The sequence below is a fragment of the Lactuca sativa genome, chromosome 1 (assembly GCF_002870075.4).
Source record: "Lactuca sativa cultivar Salinas chromosome 1, Lsat_Salinas_v11, whole genome shotgun sequence".
NCBI lineage: Eukaryota > Viridiplantae > Streptophyta > Magnoliopsida > Asterales > Asteraceae > Lactuca > Lactuca sativa.
This window is the reverse complement of record NC_056623.2, coordinates 104877098-104890233: the sequence shown is the minus strand read 5'-3', so window position 1 is coordinate 104890233 and position 13136 is coordinate 104877098. Positions and strand designations below refer to the sequence as shown.

General features: G+C 32.5%; 2 protein-coding genes across 24 annotated transcripts; both read right to left on the bottom strand.

Moving 5' to 3' along the window:
- Window positions 1–1643: 1643 nt before the first annotated feature.
- LOC111909815 (protein DOG1-like 3) lies at window positions 1644–6321 on the bottom strand. Of its 23 annotated transcripts, none has more exons than XM_052763552.1 (15): window positions 5021–6321; window positions 4844–4929; window positions 4565–4636; window positions 3873–3983; window positions 3545–3617; window positions 3399–3463; window positions 3268–3322; window positions 3019–3180; window positions 2741–2911; window positions 2555–2641; window positions 2446–2480; window positions 2236–2366; window positions 2075–2157; window positions 1889–2001; window positions 1644–1818 (listed from the first exon to the last, which is right to left on the bottom strand). In XM_052763552.1, exon 1 carries the CDS (start codon window positions 6265–6267, stop codon window positions 5488–5490), a length of 780 nt encoding a protein of 259 aa, XP_052619512.1. In that variant the 5' UTR covers window positions 6268–6321; the 3' UTR covers window positions 1644–1818; window positions 1889–2001; window positions 2075–2157; window positions 2236–2366; window positions 2446–2480; window positions 2555–2641; window positions 2741–2911; window positions 3019–3180; window positions 3268–3322; window positions 3399–3463; window positions 3545–3617; window positions 3873–3983; window positions 4565–4636; window positions 4844–4929; window positions 5021–5487. The 23 variants fall into 23 exon arrangements, with proteins under 23 accessions (XP_052619512.1, XP_052619522.1, XP_052627840.1 ...); XM_052763562.1 differs by having other exon boundaries at window positions 3399–3448; XM_052771880.1 differs by having other exon boundaries at window positions 3554–3617.
- Window positions 6322–10629: 4308 nt separating this feature from the next.
- Window positions 10630–11810, bottom strand: LOC111909797 (uncharacterized). The gene is made up of 2 exons (XM_023905574.1): window positions 11409–11810; window positions 10630–11292 (listed from the first exon to the last, which is right to left on the bottom strand). The coding sequence occupies exons 1-2, from the start codon at window positions 11808–11810 to the stop codon at window positions 10630–10632; spliced, it is 1065 nt and encodes a 354-aa protein (XP_023761342.1).
- Window positions 11811–13136: the final 1326 nt, after the last annotated feature.

The window sequence follows — 13136 nt, the reverse complement described above, 5'->3', positions numbered from 1 at the left end:
AATGAAAAAATATGACACCATTCCTCCGGTCACATTTATCTGCAACAAAAAAAGGACAAAACTACAAAGACATAGATGTATTGCCCGTTAATGGATTGTAGACGTAACGTGCAAAGCTAGATAATACAAATGTGTTTACGTCGCATTATACGTCATCTCACAAGTGCCATTCAAAAGTTTTGTTATTCATGTCAGCCACATCTTATACCACGTTTGTATGGTATTGCTGCCAATTTGCCAAATCTAGTGACAAATTGCGTGAACTACCTCGAAAGCAGTAAACAATCCACCTGACCCATAACATTGAAGCAAAATATCCTTTCTATATAAAATTCTGTGCTATATCTGGGAACACTAAAATCCATTTGTATTATCAAAGTTACCCACGCAATTATTATCTATGAGAAACACTAAAATCCATGAAATATGTCTAATATTAAGTTTATGTCCTTTATTTATATACAATAGTTTATTTTAATCTCTTTAACGTTTAATATATTAAATTTATATTCTATTAATACACTCTTATTTGCAAGAACAATTAAAATCATCGGATATAATTAATATTATATTACTTATATACTATTTACTGTTTTCTTCCATTTGATTTTTTTAATAGTTCATTATTTTAATGTTGTTTTTTAAATAAGTGTTTATAATTTCATTTTTCGTTTTCTTTTTAAATAAGTGTATTCTTTTGTTTTAATGATGAAATAAAAAATAAATTGGAAAAACCTTTTAAATAAGTGTATTATTTTGTTTTTTTAGGCTTATTTGTGAACATATTTATCTTGTGCCATCTCATCTATAAATAAATTTTACATGTACGATCCTTCATTTAATATATATTATTTTTTATTATTCTAATTATTTTTCTATTTTTAACATAAATAATGTTACGTATATGCTTCTATATTTTACATTTATCTTTTATTTTTATTTTAATATTTTTTTAATATATATATATATATATATATATATATATATATATATATATATATAATATTCATATTGTATTATCTTTTAAAATCGTATTTTAAAAAACAATTGTATTGTTTTAAGATATATATATATATATATATATATATATATATATATATATATATATATATATATATATATATATATATATATATATATATATATATACTACTAGAAACATGGGTTTTAGCGACGGATGAATCCGTCGCTATTCCATCACTAGAGGTTTTTTTGCAACGGATCTGTGACAGACTTACTCCCTAGCCAAATAAAAGGTGGCTAATGGCTTAGCGAGGGATTTAGCGACGGACTTGAGTTTCTTTGCGACGACTTTAGCGACGGAATTTCCATCGCAAGTTGCTCTCTTAATACCGTTATTTTAGGTCAGCAGCGACAAAACTAAATAAATATTCTGTCGCTAATCCCTTGCAAAGCTCTATATCCGTCTTTTTATTTTCTATCGCTAATCCCTTGCAAACCTCTATATCTATCTTTTTATATTTCGTCGCTGATCCCTAGCAAAATTTAGATGTGATTTTTTTTTTGTTTCCATAGCTGATCCCTCGCAAATATATAATATTAATTTTTTTATTACAAATTTTAATAAAAAAATACTAAAAACATCAAATAATTATACATTCCCAAACTAAACAATTATAAAATACCAAAAACATCAAATAATTATACAATCCAAAACAAACACTAATATTAAAATAGCAAAATCAAGTACCAAATTTTAACAAAACATCCAAAACATCAAATATCAATGTTTAATATCAAAAACCTACAGATGCATACTCTCTTCTTCTGCCCATCCCTCTAGACTCTTGCAATAGCCTACATGGAAAAGAAAGGTATAAAAAAGACGACTTTGTCCCTAGAAAAACAAAGTTGAGTGTCTAAGTACCTGTTTCTCATTTGCAGGATTCGAATCAGGTCAAACAGAACAAGTCTATTTCAACCTATCAAGTTGAGGTCACAACCACCAGCTTTGCTGCTGAAAAGAAATGCAAACTCATCCTGCAACATAATTATGTGTATTTTTTTTTTATAAAATGAGTATGTACTTATTAAATTATTAAAAATTAAATACCTTTGATGGATCATTGAAGTAGTTGACCAACTTTTGTATTATGCTGATTGATTTGGACCCATCCTGCAACTTTTGTCCGGTGTCTGAAGAATTACAGCTACTTGAAGATTTAATCACTTTTATTAAACTCCTAATTACATAAAAGAACTTGTAATTTATACCTGAGTATAATTTGAAACCAATACAATTCGATCATTTGTTCTCTTACAAAGATGGGCCAACAAACAGGCCAAGACTTGCATCTTTCCTGACACTTCAACCAGGTCATCATCCACCAGTCCAAGATCCAGATCTAACAAATTAATAAATAAATAAATATCAAGAATAATATACAAAATAACACAACAGAATAAGACATGATTTAGTTTTACCTTCTGGAGAACATTTTCATTGTATCATAAATCAGCTACAATATCAAAGAAATGCATCAGAAAAAAATTATGTCCTAATAATGTTGTGATTCTTCCAAAAATGTTTTACCTTTGGATGATTGCAGAGCTTCTTCAAGGCAGTTATATAAGCTAGAATTTTTATTTGTTTCACATCTTCAACAATTGCTTGTTTCACCTACAATCATGTGTGTTCAAATTTCAATTTAAGACCACTATCAATACACATATCAGTTATATAATACCATATAGTAATAATGTCCAAACAGAAACTTACATTTTTTGAACGAATAAAGTGATCATTTCCAAGCTAAAGTCTTAGCATTCTTGTGATCATTTCCAAGCTTTCCAACGTTTTCTTTTAAAGCTGCAAGAGCACCAGCACATAGGATTCCCTCATTCCCACCTGTCTCATTCCCCCACCTAAAGTTTTTCGCAAAATCCTTGCCTATATGTTAAAAAGATTGAAGCTTTTAACTCAATAGAAGAAACTGTTAACTAAAAAATGGTCAACTTTCAAGAACTATAACAAGATATACTATATATATTATATACCTTGTCAATGAAGCTCTTTGTCCCAACAATAACACTTCCAACTGGTGCACCAAGCCCTTTCGACAAGCATACCTGAAACACAATATATTATGAATTCAACGTTTTTTGGCAAGCTCCCCAACCAGGTCTGTGTAGTCTACAGAAAGAACTCTGCCACCAGAGCTGCATCATTGACAAATTGAGCAGTTTCTGTTAGGCATTTTGTCATACACCTATAGAGCATTACAAAAATGAAATGGAAATTCATACTTAGCATGGAAATTCTTGGAAATGATCACAAGAAAACGTTGGAAACCTCAACTATCTGCAAATTGTACACATTATTTTTTGAATGAATAAAGTGAATGAGGTATGAATAAAGTGACTGTACAGTTTCATACCTTTCGTGGTAAGTGATTTGATAGCAATGCATTAGTTCTCCTCAAATAAACTGAGAACACAAGTCCTGAAAACAAGTAAGATGCTGAAAAACTAACTGCTTATTACAAAATCTTAAATTTATGATATTTTAGTAAGACAAAATTACTTGATTAACCTTGGCACTCAGTTCTGCAGACCGCTCATATAGCTACCACATAAAGCATATCTAGCCCATGATTCTAAAAGTTTGAAAGAAATGCAACTTAAAGCTATTGTTATTGTTAAATAAACAATATCTCATTCTCATAGTTCACTTTTGTGGCTCTCATCAGGATGTCCATCTATCATAGATCTTATGTTTAGCTGGTGAAAGTGATATCCAATTGGATATCATACCACAAGAGATAGTGGAGCTAATGTATGATGTTTCTATATTTGGTGATTTAGAGATGTATTTTGTTATTGTTATGTGTCTCTATCTAATGAAGATGTACCTTTAAAGCTTGATGCCGAAAAGAAAAAATCAGAAGAAACACTTGAGAAACAAGTGGAGTGAAGCTTAGAAACACCGGTCAAAGCTAGTCAAAGCTACAGAGCTACAGAACCTGTTGAATTAGAAACAAACATTCGAGAGATGAAGGAACATGTCAAGTTAGAAGATGACATTCATCTACAAAAAAGTGTATAAACACAATCTAATTATTATATTTTATATATTCTAAACATTGTTTCAACTTTATTGCTAGTATCTATGTTTCAGGCATGAGAAAGGGAAACTACTAAAAACATTTTCAATTGAGTCAAGCCTTTGTTCAACTTTTGATTCATGAAGGTGGCGTAGCGTATAGCCTGCAACATTTTCACCTATTTAAGTTAAATTTTACATAAAGAGAGAAAAAAAAAAAAAGAACACCACAACTAAGGGAAACATAATCTAGTGATTATAGAAGCATCTCATGCTGTAATTCGAGTTAATTTTATGGTGTTTGATGTTGAAAAACTTACACAAATCAATATACTTAAACCTTATTCTCGTATTCTTATGGATTCTTCTTCAATTTCAAGAACAAAATTATTCTATTTATAATATTTAGTATGATACAGATGTAGTCAGGAGATTTCTTCCAAAAAAATTATGAATATAGGCCGATCAATTCAACATTGATGTAAAGTAAGCTAAACATACCAGTCAAGCAGTACCAATAGATGTTATGGAAGTTAGTAATGTAAACACAACTTTATGCCTCTCATATGTATCCTGTCAAAATGAAGATCATCAATGAAAGGGGGGAAAAGAAGGGAGATATAAGTAAGAAGCCCTAATTGTTGCATAATCACAAACAACCAACTTGGATGAAAACCAGAATCATTTAAAATACCTAGCTTGATAAGAAAGTATCTTCAAGAACTCAACTTAACCCAATATACGACTAAAGAATAGAGAATCAAGAGATTTACCATTTACCTGAATCGGAAGTTAATGAAAACAAATTTTAGATTTTATGGAGGTTGCCGGAATCGGAAGGCAACAATGGTGAGGTGTTTCGTCATCTATTTGAAAGGAGATGGTGATATAGGTTAACATAGCGTAGGGAACTTACTCCAGAGTGATAAATCAGATTTGGGAGGGAATGAAACTTACAACAATTTCGTGAAACTAGAATTGTGTTGCGCCAATTTCAGCGAGAGATCGGCGATTGTAAAACAAAAACTCGCATACCCCAAATAAAATTTCCGTCGGCGTTATCTCGCTAAACACGTACCAGATGGAAAAAATTGGCAATTTCTCTCTCTGTCGCTGAACCCTCGTTGAAATGCCTTCATCTTCGACCGATTGGCGAGGAATTGAGGTGCGTCAATAAACACTTATGAGATCTGTAGTTGATCCCTGATAAACCCTCGCTTCTATGAAAAAATGTGGAATAAATAAAGGAAATGTCTAAAACATCGCACATCTGTTGTAAAATTTCGCTGAAACTTAAGTTTCTAGTTGTAGTGTGATTAAACTAAAAAACGTTTATTTGTCAACCACGATCTGATTTTAGACTCTTACATTTTATGATTTGAACAGACAATTACAGACACGAAAAAGAAAACGACTGAAGTTAACTAAGCCGCGTCCATCTTCTGGCCCCATTCGTGTAGCCGGAGGTGAAGCTCCGCTGCAGCGATTAGAAAGTACACCGCCTGTAACGGCGTCAGTATCTCCACTACGGACTTCAATGTCTCCATTCTCAGAACATCTGCCATGTGTAACACCTTCTCCAGTTCATTCTTCTTCTCCTCTATCACCGATTCCACTATTCCATCAATCTCCCTCCCTCCATCGAATTTCTTCTTCCTGATCCTCTCCGACACCGCGTTGGATAAATCCATCATGTCCGTGTCTGCCGACGACTCCTGTAAAGTCGCCATTTTCTCAGTTACAGCTCTTTCTTCACGGATGGTTTTCTTCTGTAACTCGTCGATTCGGAACATCTGATTCGAAGTCAAGTCTCCTAAATCCCCGCAGCTGAATAACGGAATTTGATCACTGAGCCTGGCCTCAAGCTGGATTCCGGACTTGGAGTACAGCAGGTGGATAGCCGTCGTCGGCCGCCATCCGGCGATCCATAAAAAAGCATCTTCCAGCTTTGTCAGCCATGTGGGTGTAAACATCGAAAGCACATCTCCTTTTGCTCCATCTGATTTAGCCTTGTAGTACTCCTCGTAGTGCCCTACAGCTTTACCAATCAGCGAGTATAAGTCTGAGTCGTCTTCGATATCATCATCGTCTTTGTGGTGGTTGGCGGCGGAGACGAGCTGCTCAAGGGTGGAACTTAGCTCGCCGAGCCAACAGTCAAAGAACCTGTGGAATGGTTGACGTTGGGTGCTTCCGTGCTCGATCATGAGAGCGCTCCGGTGTAGCCTGACTTCACTCCTAGGGGACGTATTAAATATTTAAAGATAGCTCCAATGATCGTATGTGTATTCTTTTTTTTTTTTTATCATATTATCACAACAAAAAGTATTTTATTATTATTATTATTATTATTATTATTATTATTATTATTATTATTGAAAATTTCATATATATCTTTGCAAACATTAGATCTATGTCCTTCCAAAACTCTTAATTACATATAATTTCTTAACCTATTAAACTCACATTTATATCCAATTCTATAATTTAATGAGGTATAAATCAATTTAATATCATATATATATATATATATATATATATATATATATATATATATATATATATAAAATGTTAAATACATATAAATTTACCAAAATACTCTTTGCATATTATATTCAACTCAAATTCTATTAGTTTTTTTTTTTGCTAGAAATCGTTGGTAGTCCCCTCGTGGTCGATCAACCTCTCTCCTCCGCCAAAAAAACGAGTTTCGTCTCCCTCCCATCTTCTGGTCTACCTCACATTCATCTCTCTTAGCCCCCTACTAGCTACCACCATCGATTGAGACCTAGCTTAACCATCCCCTCGTTCACGACAAATGCGTCGTCTTCCACGCATTCCCGCTCCTCTTATAACCGGTGGTCACCAATTGAAGCTCCAAACCTCAATTTCTAGTATTTGAGTGCATCAAGCCTCAATTTCAAGTACAAGTAGGTATCAAATTCATGTTTAATTTCATATGTTTTAATTAGCTTTTAAATTAGGGATTTTATATATCTATTGACCTATTTCCTCTTCTTTAGACATATGTGAAACATGAAAATTCATGGAACATTTGTTGTTTGTAGGTGCAAGCCACTCTAAATCGCTATTAATAAATTAATGGTCAGAATCTGATAATCTTAATGGTTGTATTTGAATAGAATTTCTGGAAAGTAGATGCAATTCAAATAGAATTTCTGGAAAGTGGATGCAATTCGATTATAACATTTGATAATCCTCTAAGCATCATGCTAAGCACCATGAAAGTAGTTGTTTAAAATTCTCTTGTTGATGGAATTGAAAGTTTTTTTTTAGTAAACTGAAGTTTCCATTAATTTAAATATCATCATACAACGAGTGATATGGCAAACTGACAATGAGCTGCACCACTAAGCGTTTTTGTATGGTAAAACTAATTCTTTTGAAGACTACATCCATAGATCTAGGGGATGTAACATTGATATGCATGATCCATTGTACTCTATTAAGAAGTTTCACCGCATCCGGTGCGAGGAAACCAACCGTATCAAATGCAAAATGGTATGAACACGTGTTGATTTTCTATGCACGACTTCTCATGTTTAGTGACTTTGCCTATAGCAGCTTTTAAAGCAGCCTGCCCTGCCGTGAAACCCGCATCCTCAAGCCCACGAGAGGGGATGCCCCTGTAAGGTCCACACATGTGTGTTTCCCTCCGACCCATCCAAAAATCAAAATGTCATCCCGTTAAAAGTTGAAAGTTGAAACCATCTCATATATCATCTTGTTTTTCCGCCAAAACCCTTAGAAATTTATCCTCTTTATATCAGGAGATAAAGCATTTTAATGATCACAAATTATGTTCAGGTGGTGATATCTACTTGTGGCAATGTATTCCTCTTTGTTTTTCTATACATGGAAGCACACTAGCTCATCAACAAAGGAAGACCTTTGTTGATTGAGATAACTCAGGTTTCTTTCATAACAAGAAAAACCATTTATCAAAGAACACGGAAGGCTATTATCCAAGGATAGAATCAAATGTAAAGCACTAGAGGTCCAAAACCAACACACATTCTTCAAGGGAGATAAATTTCAGCATGTAGATGTGATTGAGGAACAACAATTCAATAGAGATACCTTGAGTGCCATATCTGAAGTGGCACGTGAAATTGAAACAACTGAGAGGAACTCGTAATGAAAACAAGATGCCATAGTTCACAAATAAATCAAAGTATGTTGTTATTTCTTGTGTTTATCTCATTTAGCAATCATATATCTTTTTTCTTTTTAATCTTTATGTTTTGTTATGCAGGCTGGGACATATTTTAATTCAAGGGAGAAACACATCTTGTATTGAGATTAGGAAGCCATCTTATAAGTAGAGTGTTAATTTGGTTTTATTGTTGTTGTTTTGCCAAACTAGATTGTTATTGTATTAGATTGGCCGTTTTTCGACCCTGTTTTTAATCTTTACAGCATCATGGTGTTTTTTATATTCAATGCGTTTTAGCAGTTCATAAAAAATCCTGATTGAAGTTATTTCATAGTTTTCCGTGCAATGATGATAATTTGGTAACATGTTTTATATGTTGTAACATGTCGATTGTACATCTTATGGTCGAAAATTATTACAAAAATGGTCACTATGATAGGAAAAGATTACATAAATGGTCCCTGTTGTAGAAAAAAATCAGAAATTGTCCATGTGGTTGAAAAACAATTGCAGAAATGGTCCCTACGACAGAAAATACATTGCAGAAACAGTCCATGTGGCATAAATACATTACTGAAATAGTCCTTATTGCATAATACTTTACAAAATGGTCCCTTTGGCAGAAATACATTACAGACGTAGTCCCTTTGGCGTAAAATACATTGCAGAAACAGTCCATGTTGTAGAAATACATTATAGAAATAGTCCCCATGACATAATATCATTACAAAATGGTCCATTTAAAAGAAATACATTACAGACATAGTCCTTGTGGCAGAAAATACATTGCATAAACAATCCCTATTGCTAAAATACATTACAGAAATAGTCCCTATTGCATAATATCTTTAAAAATGGTCCATTTAACATAAATATGTTACAAACATGGTCCCAGTTGCAGAAATACATTGCAGAAACAATCCCTATTGCTGAAATACATTACAGAAATAGTCCCTGTTGCATAATATCTTTACAAAATGGTCCCTTTAACAAAAAAATTTGTAGAAATAGTCCTTGTGGCAGAAAACACATTGTAGAAACCGACCTTATTATTGAAATACATTATAAAAATAGTCTCTATAACATAATAACTTCATAAAACAATCCATTTGGCAAGAAAATATTTACAGATTTTATCCCTATGGAAGATATATTTGATAGATACAGTCAAGTGGCATAACGTTTTTACAGAAAAGGTCCCTGTAGGAAAAAATAATTACAAAAATGGTCCCAAAATAAATACACATATTTGATAAAAAATTTAACAGTTTTTCCCATGACAAATCCTACTAAATATCAACATTAAAAAAAAAATTAACAATCCATGCAGAGAGAATTGAAGTACTAAAATGTAAACAAACTCATCACAAAAACTCATGATATTTTGGGTTTTTTCCTATTACTAGAGGATGCTTCATCAAAACCTTGACTTGCAGGATTTTTGCAAGTCCTTTTAATGATGTCTATACATACCATAATGCGGACATATGTGACTTTTCTTGGAATCATCATGTGGTACAATGCTATGTTTTTTAGGTTTCCCAAGCGGCTGTTTTATAATAGGTGGGTATATCTTATCGACTGTCTCTATATGCACCCATTGATCTTTTCCGGGCATCGGGCCAATTTCTAAAGAATATGCTTCTTTAAATTCGTCGACTGTGAAATATGTATCAACATATTTGTCCCAACTAGGCTCCCTTATGAAAGCAATAAAAGCAAATGCATGCACACACAAAAGGCCTGTAACTTTCCATTTTCGACAACTACATTTTTTCTCATCCAATATACCATCCCAATGATTTCCTTTGTGGTTCACTTCCGCTTTATTATCGTTGTCTCTACAAACTTGAAATTCACCCAAATTTTACATGAGAAAATAAAACAAGAACAAACTAATATGAGGAAACATATATATGTTTAATGCAATATATATATATATATATATATATATATATATATATATATATATAATTTTTTAACTTGCTTTAGTGATTGTTTTGAGATAGTTCTTTGCTTTTGGAACTAGTGGTCCTTTTCATTTTTTTTACATTACTCATTTTCTTGTCAACTCATCCCATAAGATTTTCTCTAATTGCATCAAGGACATCAAGCACCAGTTTATAACATATGCCACCTACCCAAGAGTTAAAAGTTTCTGAAATATTATTGGTAATGTAATCACACTTGACAAGTGTGCCAAACTTGCTTCTACTCCATATCTTTTTATGGTTCTCATTCAAATATGAAATTGCCTCTTCATATACAATATCACATTCATTTAACAATCTATCATGCTTACTAACATAGTACTTATTTGCAGCATCCCATAGCTTGCTCATGTAAACGTTACCTCGAAAATGTTTTTGAAGTTACTACATAAATGTCTTACTCATTCTCGATGCTCAATATTAGGATAAACCTCTGTAATAGCTACTTCCAACCCTTTTTGCATGTCATAGGAGATAACAAGACCATTAGGTGTACCAATCGCTTTTTCTAGTGACTTGAGAAACCAAGTACATGATTTTGTATTCTCTAACTCAAGCACACTATAGGCTACTGGAAACATACCATTGTTACCGTCTGTACTTGTGGCAATGGCTAACACACCATTAAATTTCCCTTTGAAATGACAAGCATCAAGCCCAATGTAAGAACGACAACCAACAAGAAACCCCTTGGAGCATGTTGTTAATAATATAAAAAATCGTAGAAAATGTTTCTTGTCACCTACTATTTGTAAATAAATTTCCACAACACTTCCTAGGTTTCTCTTTTCAAGTTCATGTTTGAAATCATATATATTTTCATAAGAGTCATCCCATTTGCCAAACATATCGGTATAAGCTTGTTCAATTCCTATAAAGACTCTTATATATGGTACTTCAACATTATAGGTATGCATAAGCCACTTTTTTAGGTCGGTAGGAGAGACATCGCCTTCAGATTTCAACTTGTTGGTTACAACATCAGCAATCCATCCTTGAGTGGCATGTTTGTTACCACACTTGTTGCTTCGGGTACAAGAATGAGTATCTACAAATTTCTTAACCTAAAAATTGCATAAAAACATATAATTATGTTTACATAATAACAATGTCGACAAATGTAGTATTTCTCAAATTTTATACTTACTTCAAAAGTAACCCCATCTTATATAAGAGAAACATGAATTCTCCACTTGCACTTTTTATCTCCATAACATGATGTAAGTCTTGTCAGATCAATTTTCTCAATGGCATACTCAAATTCATTTGTTAGTGCATAATGGTATAATGCTCTTCTAAAAACAATTACACTTGGGAATTTAGAATTTACTTTTATAAATGGATTTATCTTACAATATGCATAAGTTTCAACATAATTTAGAAGCTCGTATTCATTAACGGAACTATGAACACTACGAGAGCTTCCTTGACTTGGAGAAATCAATTTTGTCTCATTTTCATCATCAGATTCATCAATAACTTGATCTTGACAACCAAACGGTTTAGGTTTATACAATAATTTTTCGCTTGTTGCATAAATTGATACTTCTTTTTCCTTATTATACATTCTAAGCATCGCCATGAACCTCCCATCATTATCAAGTTCAATAAAACATTGCTTTGTTCCATGTTTGTCAACAAATACTATTGACAAAACAATATCACTTTGCGATGGATAATGTTTTTTCACTTTGCGATGAATATGTATCTATATGGAGAGATTTTCTAGATCCAAGCCAATATACTTGCCTACATGAGTTCCTGGCTAACAGAAAGATCCTCCATATTTCTGTTTAAACTTGAATTTCTATATTACTTACTTGACAAACATAATGAAAAAAAATTAATGCAATTGAAGGGCCACATAAAGTATCATTCATCTTGCTTGTAAAAACTTACTCAATTATCGGGGAGTAAAAACTTATTTCCCATGTTGGTGCATCAATTTCATCATCAATTAAAATTAATTAAATAAAAAATAGATTATAAATTACATGTTACGATTATAAGATGAGGAGAAGAAAAATGAGATTACAGTTAAAAAAATGTAAAAACTAATCAAGCATACAACAAAAAATAATTAAATCAGTTAAAGCATATAGATGTGATGAAAAAACGGACTTGATTAGTCCACTACAATGAAGAAGATGTGATGACGAAGACGCTAACAAAGAAGATGCGATGAAGAAGACTCGGGTCGACGTATGATAAGGGGTCACGTAGTCGACATACGATCAGGGAATTGTCGTTGCAAGATTAATCATAATTTATCATGATAAAAATTGAATCTTTTATTTATAAATGGTATTTTGGTAACTTTATATGTAATTTCGATTTTTAAATAATTTTTTGATAATAAATTAATTGATATATTATTAAATAATAAGAGTGGATAGAAATGAGAGTTTAATAGGTTAAGAAGAATATATACATAATTATAAACTTTGAAAGTATATATATATATATATATATATATATATATATATATATATATATATATATATATATATATATATATAATTTAAAAGGATATATATGAAATTCTACTTATAATATGTTGGTTTATAAATACTATTATGTAACATCCCATTTTTCTTGTAGCTTCAAATTCATCCCTCAGGTTTTAATTAGGGAATTTTGGCCCTTGGCTTAGAAGGGAGTGGTAAAAGGAGGCCCTAGTGGCAAAATGGTAAGTTTGGTAGTTTAAGTAGTGCGTTGGGCGTACGTATGTGTACGTTGGGCGTACGTATGGCAGGATGAAACCCTATCTTGTAGATTTTGTGGAGTATTTGAGCACTTTATGCACCCTTCCCTCTCATCTCTTTCAGCCTCCACACCTCCCTTAGTCGTCTTAAGAAAAACCTAGCTTCCTAGTGACCATTCTTGAGCTTATAAGTGTGTTCTTGTG